This window comes from Mytilus californianus, unplaced genomic scaffold, assembly GCF_021869535.1.
Source record: "Mytilus californianus isolate M0D057914Y unplaced genomic scaffold, xbMytCali1.0.p SCAF_2, whole genome shotgun sequence".
Lineage (NCBI taxonomy): Eukaryota > Metazoa > Mollusca > Bivalvia > Mytilida > Mytilidae > Mytilus > Mytilus californianus.
The window spans coordinates 70,106,137-70,118,846 of record NW_026262668.1 but is presented as its reverse complement, the minus strand read 5'-3'; the positions used below and the strand labels follow the sequence as shown (position 1 = coordinate 70,118,846).

The window sequence follows — 12,710 nt, the reverse complement described above, 5'->3', positions numbered from 1 at the left end:
AGAAATGAGACCCATGTTTGTATGACTTACTTCATAAGCGCTAGTCAGACTCAGATCATGGAAAAATGGAAGAAATACATGATTTGTGACTATCACTGTAATTATCATAGAAAGTCCTGCAATCCAATAACTTGTATTGTTATTATACATTTCTGTTGGTGTTCCTAGAACTGTAATAGCAGACATAAAGCTAGCCATCAATGACATAGCAATTGGAAATATCCCAATGTCACGACCTCCCATGAGGACATCTTCCGATGTTGCGGTCCGTGCTGCTAGGTACTCCTTCACCACATAATACACTCCAATAAGGGCGGAAATAACCAAAACAGCAGCAAACAAGACATAATCCACTGCTACAAATGATCCAATTTGTTCTCCAGGACACAATTCACAGACTTTTCTGCAAGACGCGTAACTTGAATTTAACACAGTCATTTTACCCGTATTGAATACAATCTAAATTCCAAAAAAAGTATAAATTAAATTGTCACAGTTTACATGTTATTTTGTTTTGCCTTGTAACATAATTCTATATTTCCTTCGTATCAGCCTAGACAGCTGTCAATTCGAAATATCTCGGTTGTTTTCAATGTTATACTGTTATCAGTTTAGATAATATGTTATGTATTGACAATTTTATCTCGACAGATAAAACAAAATTTTCGCCTGTCCAAATTTCAAATTTATATTTATCCATTTTTAGATGATTTAATGTATTTGTTTTATTATTTGGGGAATGACATTGCAGATTCATTTACATTCTCTTTACATGTTAATATTGCTTTAATTGCTTCGTAGTCAGTAGATAATATCAACATTTTAGCATATCCAGTAATCAGCTTAAAAACAAATTTCCAATAATAATTTGTTCTTCCCTTTATGAACTTATATATACACCAAATGAAAGTTAAACCACTTTCGAGTTCGTTGCATATCCGTCAAAAACTTTGGTTTTAGTGAACATCATTCGTGCTTTTAGCCTTCCCATGTTCAAATTATTATAATTGATAATCAGCACTGCTGTCATTAGGGAATTGTGATTCAGTACCTACGGAACAAACATTTTTTCAAGTTTATCCTGCATAATGACGATCACGAAGACGCTTGATGAACTTTAATAGTGCAGGGATACAGGCGGGCCCCACTATCTGTATAATTATAATGGAATCTAATAAACATTAACTAGTTTCTGTCCCAATTATTACAGTCATAAAACGTAGTTCATGTCGATCTTCGTTATTTACACGTGATAATCTTCTGCGCGTTTATCATTCATTTTACAATTATTATTTCTTTGACTAGGCTGATAGTAACCCCGGGGAGTGATGTAACACCAGCGACTGTACCGAAACAAATTTAAAGGTAGAAAACCCATTTCTGTACAGAAGACACGTGTTTTTGGAACAGCCATCATCAGGTACCTTTAATAACCAAAATTTTCGTAATTCAGGCATTAATGCTAATTCAAGTGCCATAACAATGACATGGAAGGTGTCAATAAACAACATGCGGTATTTCAATGACCATCCACACAACTGAATTAAACAGTGACGATTTTTGACCCTATAAACAAACTTTGCATTTCGCAGATCGACATATAAGTGATGTCGACATAATAAACTACAGATAAATATATTATTATTAATAGTATTGTGTTACTAGGTTGATATCTCATTAACTAAAAATCGATATTTTCTATTAGTAATGAGGCCTCCGGATTTTAATAGGAAAAACAATTATAATATTATAAATCTAAAACTAATAAAGATTCTATTTGACCCTTAAGACTTTACTCGAGCATCACTGATGAGTCTTTTCGTGGACGAAACGCGCGTCTGGCGTACAAAATTTTAAGTCTGGTATCTATGATGAGTTTTTAACAACCATTGGGTCGATGCAACTTCTGGTGGAGGTTTTCTCCCCGAGGGTATCACCAGCCAAGTAGTCAGCACATATCTGTGTTGACATGATTCATCATTGAAATGGTCATAATTATAATTGAGTGTTTACAAAACTTTTTTTTTTTTAGTTTTTGAAAACACTAAGGATTTTTCTACCCCAGGAATAGATAGAATTAGATTAACTTAAGTTAGCTGTATTTGGCAAAACCTTACGGGATTTTGGGTCCTCAATCCTCTTCAACTTCGTCCTTTATTTGGGATTTTTTTTTTTTATTTGACCGTCACTGATGAGTCTTTTTGTAGACAAAACGCGCGTCTGGCGTACAGAATTTTAAGCCTGCTATCAATGATGAGTTTATTTGTTAAGTCGTTAATTCCAACAGTCAACCCGAAAAAAAGCCAATAAGATTTTTATTCTCAAAAAAAAAATCAACATTTGTATACATTGTACATTTAAACACGGCCGATTTAATGTAATGTTTATATCAGAACAAAAAGAACACAATTTGATAAGGGACGTTCCATTTTTAATTTTACTTGGAGTTCGGTATTTTTGTTATTTTACTTTAAAAAATTGTCATTGTTGAAAACTGATTAAAAAAACCTATCCATGTAAGTAAATCAATAGCCTGTCACCCCTCATACTAGTGTGTTATCACATTTTATGTACAAAGTCAAATCGTCAGTATATCTATCATGGCACTAGTCTAGTTTATAATGAAAAAGCAGAAATAAGTTATCAAAATCAAATATTTCAGTTTATCAGAATGATGTTGACATGATATAGAATGTTGTTTGCTTTATCGTGAAACTACAAATATGAGCAAAACAGTATACCTTGTAGTTAATTAATTTGTATCTTGGATGCTTTGGTTTGGCTGTAATTTTCTGTCTGATTATAATATTACATTTGCTTGCACCTATCAAAGTTAGAACTCAGTTATCTCTTTTTTCTTTGAAGTCAGGAGATGGGTTAAAAAAATATGAATAGCTGGACTTGTGTATAAATTGACTTAATTAACTGTTTAAACTTAGTCTTTTACCATATACTATCAACTCATAAAGTTAAGGGACCTTGTCTTTTAACAAATTGGGAAAAAAATCTAAGATAAATAAAAAATAGTTTAAGTGTATTTTTATTTCAATTATATTAAACAAACTAAAAGGGTAAAATAAGCCCAATCCTAGTACTCTCTTAGTATATAAAATCGTGGTATTTAGGAAAAATAAAGTTTCGCTTTATTGAGTATCTTTTTGTGTAAACTCTTTCCAAAATCAACATTTTTTTTTAAACATCTTACTCTGAACCATAAATTGAAAAAAATACCAGTCTGTTTGTCAGTCCGTCTGTCTGTCAGTTCGTTTGGATTGATTGGTTGGTAGGTTGATCTGATGAATGGATGAATGAATGAATTGAAAAAAAGACTTTGTCGCTTACCAAGATGTAGAAATGCAGTGGAACCTCTTTTGAAGAACCATATTCAGAAAAATGACCAAGGATCTGAATTCTTTACCCAAATGAAATAATTAATTGTGAATAAATCAAAATTTACTGCTGAAAAGACAAGCAAAAAAAAAAAAAAAATAAAAAAAAAAAATAATTGACAAAACCTGTTTCACGATTTATGTTATTTTCAACACTTTTAACTAAAAATGCCAAATGGCTTTAAATCCTTTTCGAGCCGAATTCAGAAAAATTTAAAGCGATTATAGATTATAAAATGCCCAGCATACAATGTAAGCTATAACAACACCGGTTAAACTACAAGAAAGGCTTAAGAGGATGAAAAGAACCTGCTGCGCTCACCTTGCTTTATTTCCATTTTCAACAATGGCAAAAGACCAATTTAACCTATCATTTTAAGTTCAAAACAATTTGCCATATAAGTTTGTTAGAAATATGACATAAAAACCGACAAATTGACAAATAAAACGCATTTCACATAACACCACATACAAAACAAAAGATTTAAAAACACAACGTAATAAAAAAACTGTTAGTAAACTCAGGTGTGTTGGAAGGTTAGATAGTTACTGCTCTACTAGTGGCATCAGATGTGTTGCTCTTAGCAAGTTATAATTCGAAGATGAGTCTAATTCTTAAATCTATTATTATTTGGTAGCAATTGTTCCTTCACATAATTTCCAGAATTTTTTTGTTTGATATTTTTGTCAGAGTTTCTATTTTTGTTTCCCGCAACTTCATGTAAGTGGTCGGGCATATAAGTAGATATAGGAAGATGTGGTATGAGTGCCAATGAGACAACTCTCCATCCAAGTTACAATTTATAAAAGTGCCTGTTTTTTTACAATCAAACAGTTGTTTGGGTTTTTTATCATTTTCCTGTAGAAATTAGTCTGAATTTTGTACATTAGTGTATATTGATGAACTACAGACCGAATTTGCTATTCATTCCGATTGGCCGACTTTTTGCGTAATTACGACCCTTTGACTTAAAATCACGAAAAGTGTACTTGTCCTGACATTTTTTGTGATCGACGTAAAACAAGCACATCTGCAGTTGACTATTGGTACAACAATGTAAAATGATGCAGAAGAAAAGTATAACAAAAATACCGAACTCCAAGGTAAATTCAAAAAGACTGACAAAATCAAACGTTATTAACCAACGGAACGAGTGAAAAACAACTGTCATAATCCTAGGTACAGTCATTTTCTGACGAAAATTGTGGGTTAAACCTGGTTTATAGCTAGCTAAACCTCCAACTTGTGCGACAGTTGTATATAGTTCCGTTATATTGACAAAATTGTGTCAGCAACCCAAACAAACATGATAGGTTAATGTGACAATAATTGGGATCCAGCAACCAAAACTGTATAAACAAACATCACAGACATACAACCCAACTGACTAAAAAATTCAAACAAAAATAAAAATAAATATAACAAAGACGCCAACAAAAAAGTTGTTGTAGTTGATAGTAAATTTGACAAGGACGCCGACAAAAAAGTTTTTGTAGTTGATAAGTACATATTGTATATAGTATACACATTCTCGATAAAGAGTTTGCGTTACGTTCCGATTGATTGACCTTTTGCGGAGTTTCAGGCGTTCAACATTTGTTAGACATTCAAATCCTGCTCTTATCATTAGCAACACTGTTACCCATGGACACAGTGTTGTCATTGTATTTCCCTGGTTCACGTCACCTTTCATATAATTCCAAGAAATGTACATTAATAATTATGTCGCAGGCAGGAATATTGTTGTCGTGTCTATATTTCTAGTTAATAATAGTACCATCAATGTTAGGATGTGGTATGTATAGTGTAGCGAGTTGTCCTTCAAACTCCGACAGAGGATAATCTAATCATTTAACTTCGGTAACAGTTTTTCGCGCATTTGATTTTTCATGGAATGGAGGATGTACATGTAAAAGAGCCCTGAAATTGCATAAAATTAGTTAACATTTTAATCTTTCGAAAGCTATGATAGTTGTTCTGGTAAATGTACGGGGCGATATAACCCGGACAATTCAGCTCATAAAATTCAGTTGTGATATCACTTTGAAGTCATACACTTCAGGTCAGAAAATTCAGTTGTGATATCACTAATTTGACAAACGAAGACAATTTTACACATAGTTGTTGGTAAAATTAGTTATGCGCCAATGCCTTACACAAAAAGATATTTTACACGCATTGAAATCTTTAAGACCTTTTGAAGCAAATTAGCGCATATTTACAATTCAAAATGAGGCTATTCTGGCAGATTTTGCAATTTAGTGTGAAATGCAAGAAGATTGAAGCCCTGAGCAAATATGTATGACACAATCAAATAATATCAGTACTAATATCTAGCAGGACAATGTCTTGTTTTCATTTGAAGGACATATTTTGAAGATTTGTTTGGTCAGATATACATTTGGTAAGTGGTAGTCAGGTAATTAACAACAATTATTTATGTTCCTTAAAAATGTATGATTTAAATAGAATTTAGTTAATAATGTTAATGGAAGCAATTCTCTTAAAGATTTTTTTTATTAAAGATGGCAGCTATGTTTACGGCGAATGGGGTCAACAACAACAACAGTTCTTATAAGAAGAGATCATGAATGTATCATCTAAATCCAGTTCATTCGTAAGTGGTCTCTCACTTAATTTTTCCAGAATGTTTATTATTTTTGGGGGTCTAGTTTCAGTAACGATCACTGTAGATTTAGTCATTATTCCCAAAATCTTAAAAACGACCATAAATGTATAATAATAGAGCAACATTTTGGCCGTAATTCGTCTTATGCAGGATTTTTTTAGAATTTATTTTCTATTCTTAGTATAGGCGGAGGCATTATTCGAAATCGGTTAGGTAATCAATCATTATTTTTTAAATGGGATCACAAATTTATCATCATCTAAGTTTGATAGATATTGGTCTAGTAGACGGTTCAATTGAATTGAATTCAATATTGTATTTAAGTCTCATCTCTCAATAATATATAATACAACATTGTATAAGTGTAAACTATAGATATGAATTGAGTTGGTTCATAGTTTTAAATGGGGTCACAAATTTATCACCATCTGAAGTTGATAGCAATTGGTCCATTAGACGATTATCCAGTATATTTAACTAAAGGACAATGTTCACTTTTGACAAAATATGGCCTTAAATTCCAACTTTATCATTGAATATCAAAAAGGCCCCAATTTCGATCTAAAATTGATCCATTTCAAAAGCCTGATTCTTAAGTAAAACAAATATCTACATGATATTATATTACAGGCCCCAAAGTCAGCACATTTTGGAGATTATTTTGCATTTTTCGGTGCTAAAAACTAAGGAAAACCTTGGCCGCAACCTACGACTGAACATATTATGTTACTAAAAGTTGCCAAGGTTGATAGTGAATCCGTAGACGAAAACATATGCTGGATCGGGGATAGCAGTTAAAGGTAATACTTCAAAATCTGTCATAAGTTACGGAAAAATTGGACCAAAACTAACGTATTAACACAAATCATAGATTATTAGGGGATCAAAACTTTGTGATTTATAACGTAAGGTTAAAAAACATAAGTTTTTTTGTATGAATAGTAATATCACAATTTATTCTATGCGAAATTTGTAGTATTTTGGCTTGTTTGGAAAAACATGAAATATGAGGGACAATTTAAGCCCTTCGTGAACATCCTCCTTTGTGTTACATTGGACCTCTATGTGCCCTTTTTATCTTTTGCCATGTTGGTTTGATTACGGTGTCATCGTACAAACTTTAAAAGTAAAATCCCTTAGGCTGATACAGATTAAGTTTGGTTCCAATTGGCTGTGAGGATTCAGAGAAAGATTTTAAAGATTTTTGTATACGACGGTCGCTTAATGATGGCAAAAACTTCCACAGGACCTATAGACCATGTAGGCTAACAGAAACTTATCATTAAAACGGTATTTGTTAAAATGTCAACAAAGTTATTCGTGTAATAACGTTGTCATTTAGAAAAAAATAAAATTGTTGAATTTCATGTAATTGTTGTCTTAATCCAATACAAATTCCTTTGTCTTTGCGTTTATTATTTGCGTTCCATCACGAAAGTGTTTATCACAAAATATATTATTTACATATAAAAATATGGAAATGAGACAACTATTTGTCAAAGATCAAAGGACATTGAGTCATCACAGTGACTCAATGTACATATGGTTTTCAACTATGATTACACTATTCAACCCGACGTATAGTAAGCAATAGCAAGACTGAGTACAGAAATGACACAATGTAAAAAACAATTCAAAAGAGAAAACATATTTACATACAACCACTTATCATTAGAACACCCTTGTTGAAATACTTTTTGAACTGAAAGTTGAAATGATTTTTTTAAGACCCCCAAAGGTGACTAGGGTATAAATATATTTATTTTGGTCTTCTTCCGACTAGCAGTGTACCCTTGCCAAAGTGGGGCGTCCGTTTGACTGTACACGATCTATTGATTCGCAAACACGTCCGTTTGGCTGTGCAAGATCTACGAATTCGCAACCACGTCCGTTTGGCTGTGCGTGATCTTTAAATTCGCAACCACGTCCGTTCAGAATTGGAACGTTAAATTCAATGTTTCGTGTACAGAAAGTACAACGCTTGCAACATTACTTGAGGGGTAAGTAGTGGTCCTGTTAAAAAAACTAAATTGCTGCTCCTATCCAGCATACCATAGTTTTCCAATGGCAGTACAAATTTCCCACCCTTCGTCTCTGTCGTTTCACCCTTCGTTCCTGTCGTCCCACCCTTCGTCCCTGTCATCCCATCCTTCGTCCCTGTCGTTCCACCCTTCGTTCCTGTCGTCCCACCCTTCGTCCCTGTCGTCCCACCCTTCGTCCCTATCGTCCCACCCTTCGTCTCTGTCGTCACACCCTTCGTTCTTGTCGTCCCACCTTGCAGAACCTACCTATTGTATTAATTTTTATACTTTCTCATTCGGAGTACTAGTTTGCATTAAATAATTGCAACAGGACGTTTAGGAAGCAAAATTCAACCGATCAATCAGATTTTCCATCAATATTAGATAGAAGATTGATCATTCGAGTAAAAGATATGCTGTGGTAACGTACAAGTTCGTGTTGAAAATAGTTAAGGTTTTTATCCCATCAAACCCAACCTTCTTGTGAAAAAGTGTTTGTCATCCTGAAACATTCTTGGAATATTGTTTTTATTGGTATAAATATTGATATTGTTATCAGTAAAATGAAACCATACTAAATTCATTGGATGTTGGATGTGTACTGATTGATATTTTAGTCTAAGGTACATGATTTTGTTTTTATTAGTTGTTATTGGCTTTGAACTAACTTTTTGTAACTACGAGTACTCTCAGATCTGTACTTAGTGTCTTTTTTGTTGTTAGGGATGTATGAATACCCTGCCACGTCCGGTCTGTGTATTTGTTAGATGTTTTTCTGCTTTGTACCGATCTGGTGAGTTCAGCCTTTTTCAACTGATTTTTATAGTTTGTTTTTATGTTGTGCTGTAACACCACTGTACGAGGTTAAGGGGAGGGTTGAGTGCTCATAAATATGTTTAACCCCGCCAAATTCTTTATGTGCCTATCCCAAGTCAGAAGCCCGTAGTTCTGTGGTTGTCGTTGGTTCATGTCTGTCATTTTTGTTTTTCGTAAATTGTTTTGTTATAAATTAGGCCGTTAGTTTTCTCAATTGAATTGTTTTATATTTTTCCTGTCGGAGCCTTTTCTAGCTGACTATACGGTATAAATTTTTCTCATTTTGTTGAATGCCGTACGGTTGTCTATAATTGCTTACATCCACTTCATTTGAACTTTGGTGAATAGTTGTCTCATTGGCAATCATACTACATCTCCTTATTTTCATACTGTTCAAAAAAAGAAATGCATAGCTCGGATGAATTTTTCAAAATGCAAAATATATATTTTACAAGGTAAAATGAAACGGTCAATTGCTTTAAATGCCCGTTCTTTTGATTTGGCTCTCTGCCACATAAAATTTGCGACTCGCTAAAAGTGCATGTATGTAACAATGTTTTAGATTTTAACGAGAGAAATTTATGAATTACTGAAAAATTATTACACCAGGGTTTTCGATATCACAAACTAGTCAAAACATTTACTAAATTTTATCATCGGTATAAGGACATCATTCGTAAATATAGCTCAACATGCAGACTTCTTATACGTTCAGGTATTTCACATCCAATTTTTTATGGAAATATTCTTTATAAAGCACAAAAATGTCAGTATTCACCTCTGAAACTAACAAAACCTTTAAATAGACTCATTAAGAAGGGATATAGTTGCGATACTGTTGTCAGGTCATTAAAGATTGCATATTTTGGCGTTAATATTGATTCATTTATAGGGTCTTTGCATCGGCACTAAACACATTTATTTAAAAACCAGTTGTTGGCATGACACGGGTTATGTTCTTCTCATATATGTTATGATGGTATGATACTAAACCCCTAACTGGAAGGATTGTGCCTGATATTCATATGATGAAGACATAATCTTTCAATCAGTTTAATTGAAGTCTGGAGCTGGCATGTCAGTTAACTGCTAGTAGTCTGTTGTTATTTATGTATTATTGTCATTTTGTTTATTTTCTTTGGTTACATCTTCTGACATCAGACTCGGACTTCTCTTGAACTGAATTTTAATGTGCGTATTGTTATGCGTTTACTTTTCTACATTGGCTAGAGGTATAGGGGGAGGGTTGAGATCTCATAAACATGTTTAACCCCGCCGCATTTTTGCGCCTGTCCCAAGTCAGGAGCCTCTAGCCTTTGTTAGTCTTGTATTATTTTTAATTTTAGTTTCTTGTGTACAATTTGGAGTTTAGTATGGCGTTCATTATCACTGAACTAGTATATATATTTGTTTAGGGGCCAGCTGAAGGACGCCTCCGGGTGCGGGAATTTCTCGCTGCATTGAAGACCTGTTGGTGGCCTTCTGCTGTTGTCTGTTCTGTGGTCGGGTTGTTGTCTCTTTGACACATTCCCCATTTCCATTCTCAATTTTATATGACCTTTTTCGCCGCGAAATTTTGCTAACGTTTTTCACAAGAATTTTGTGGTCAACTTAATTGTTACACTTTTGCGCATATAAGGATCAAGTTTGAAGATTTAATTCATCACAAAGTTAAAACGCTGCCATGCCAAGGTTGAGCGCTGCTATTTGAAATATCGTAACCGGCCGTCTCCAGGTCGAAGTGTCCCAAAGTGAAGTAGCAAGAACTGAAAATGTTAACCATGCAGAACACAATTTCGCGACTTTGGAACAGATACCAGCAGACAGGCTGTACTAAGGACCACCCGAGAAGAGGACGACCCCGCCTAACGACTCCTGGACAAGGTCGCTACATCCGGGTATTTCATCTACGGAATCGAACCAGTGCCGCAACAGCCACTGCAGTTGGAATACCAGGATTGAGAAAACTCAGCTCACAAACAGTCCGCAATCGACTGCGACAACATGGCATTAGACCAAGGAGGCCGTATTTTGGGCCCATTTTGAGGCCGTTACACAGACGGAATAGTCTGATGGTGCAACAGATTGAGGGGCTGGACATTCCGCAACTGGCGCAGAATCTGGTTCAGTGATGAGTCCCGTTTTATGCTTCAGAAACGTGATGGAAGAACTCGTGTCTACCGGTGCATGAATGAACGTTTTGCTTCCTCGTGTGTCCAAGAAGTGAACAGCTTCAGTGGAGGAAGTGTCATGATGTGGGCGACTGTCTCTAATGACCGTTAAACGGAATTGGTACATGTTCCGGGTAATTTAACGGCTCAACGACGAAATTATCCACCCTCACCTTATGCATGTTATTGGCTGACAGAGGGAGTTATTCCAGCAGGACAATTCTAGGCATCACACAGCGCGTTTAACAATGGACTACCTTGAGCAGAATATTAACATCAATGTGCTACCTTGGCCTTCCAAATCACCGGACTTGAATCCTATTGAGCATCTTTGTGACTAACTGGATAAACGTGTGCGCCAGCGTCAACCCCCGCTTCAGACCCTTGATCAGCTCCGACAAATGTTGCAACAGGAATGGCAGGCAATTCCACGCAACAACATTAGAACATTAATAGCATCCATGCCGAGGAGATGCGTAGCAGTCTTTAGCAGCGAGAGGTGGTCATACACGGTACTAACTTTAATGTTACCGGGAGTAACTCTAATTGTGATAAATTGACTTTTATTCATCAATCTCGAAGGAATTGACTGTCTTCTTCTCAATCAAACACGTTTTGAGTGAATATCTTTATTAGTAATTGTAAAATTTGCATTCAAAATACATGTATTAAAATTCTTAAAAATCCATTTTGCGTTTCTTTTTTGCCGAGTATATATAGGCGTCTTGGTTTGTTTTACGTCGTTGGTTTGCTTTCTTATATACCATAAATCTAATTTAATTAATGTTAAATTATTACGGGCGGTAGATCAAGAGTTAAAGTAACAAAGCTTGTCATAAATGTCTTTTTTTCCCTCTTAAGTGTGAAAAATTTAATAATTTTGCTCTGGAATTACCCCGATAACAAAACTACTTCAAAAAGGGGCAGAACAAATAGAAATTCCGATAAAGTATGTTACATTCAAATAGTTCTGCTTTTGAAATTTTGAAAATGACATTTCTAATTTATTTGCTACTTGTGTACACAACTAATTCCTTTATTGTCCTGCGTTTTATTGGGCAAATTTGTTTTATTTTTTATGGTCTATATTTTTACAAATATAAGTTTTGGAAGATTAAACACAAAATAGGCTAAAACAAAATTCAAACATTTTGTTTAAAAAATCTCAAAAAACTACATTGTTCATATTCATTTCTAAAATCTGCGTTAGAGAAGAACAAAAACGAGGATAACATATGTTACATTGAAATAAATATCAATAATATCTAAATAAATTAAAGAATAACATATTTCTCTTCTTTTCGGTCTTGATAATTGCATTTTTCTATTTTCTGAAGAAAAAAAAACTCTACCCTTTTTTTTTAAATTACGATTAAAATATTTTACGCATAAAGATATTATTACCCATGGAGTGCGATCTTTATGCTTTATTACAGAAAGACTCGAAGAAAAGAAGAAAATGTATCCCGGTTTACAAAGAGTTTGAAATTTATGGTTTATCTCTATGCAAATATTAAAGAAGGGTGACAATCCATATATAAAATAGCGAGGTCTGAAAGAGAAAAAAATATGGTGTTTGATATACATAATTTTGTTCCATACTTACTTACTTATACTCTTCAACCAGAATGGGACATACGGCTACCACAAGCTTCTTCCATTTTCCCCTGTCCTTTGCCACAT

At 34.2% G+C, this 12,710-nt stretch overlaps 1 protein-coding gene across 1 annotated transcript in view; it reads right to left on the bottom strand.

Annotated features, from left to right (window-relative positions):
• The window catches only part of LOC127728060 (sodium-coupled monocarboxylate transporter 1-like), a 36,370-nt gene extending 35,802 nt beyond the window's left edge, over positions 1 to 568 (bottom strand). The window contains exon 1 of the mRNA XM_052235251.1: positions 31 to 568. Within this exon, the coding sequence (XP_052091211.1) occupies positions 31 to 438 (408 nt within the window). The 5' untranslated portion in view covers positions 439 to 568. The remainder of the gene's footprint in view (positions 1 to 30) is intronic.
• Positions 569 to 12,710: the final 12,142 nt, after the last annotated feature.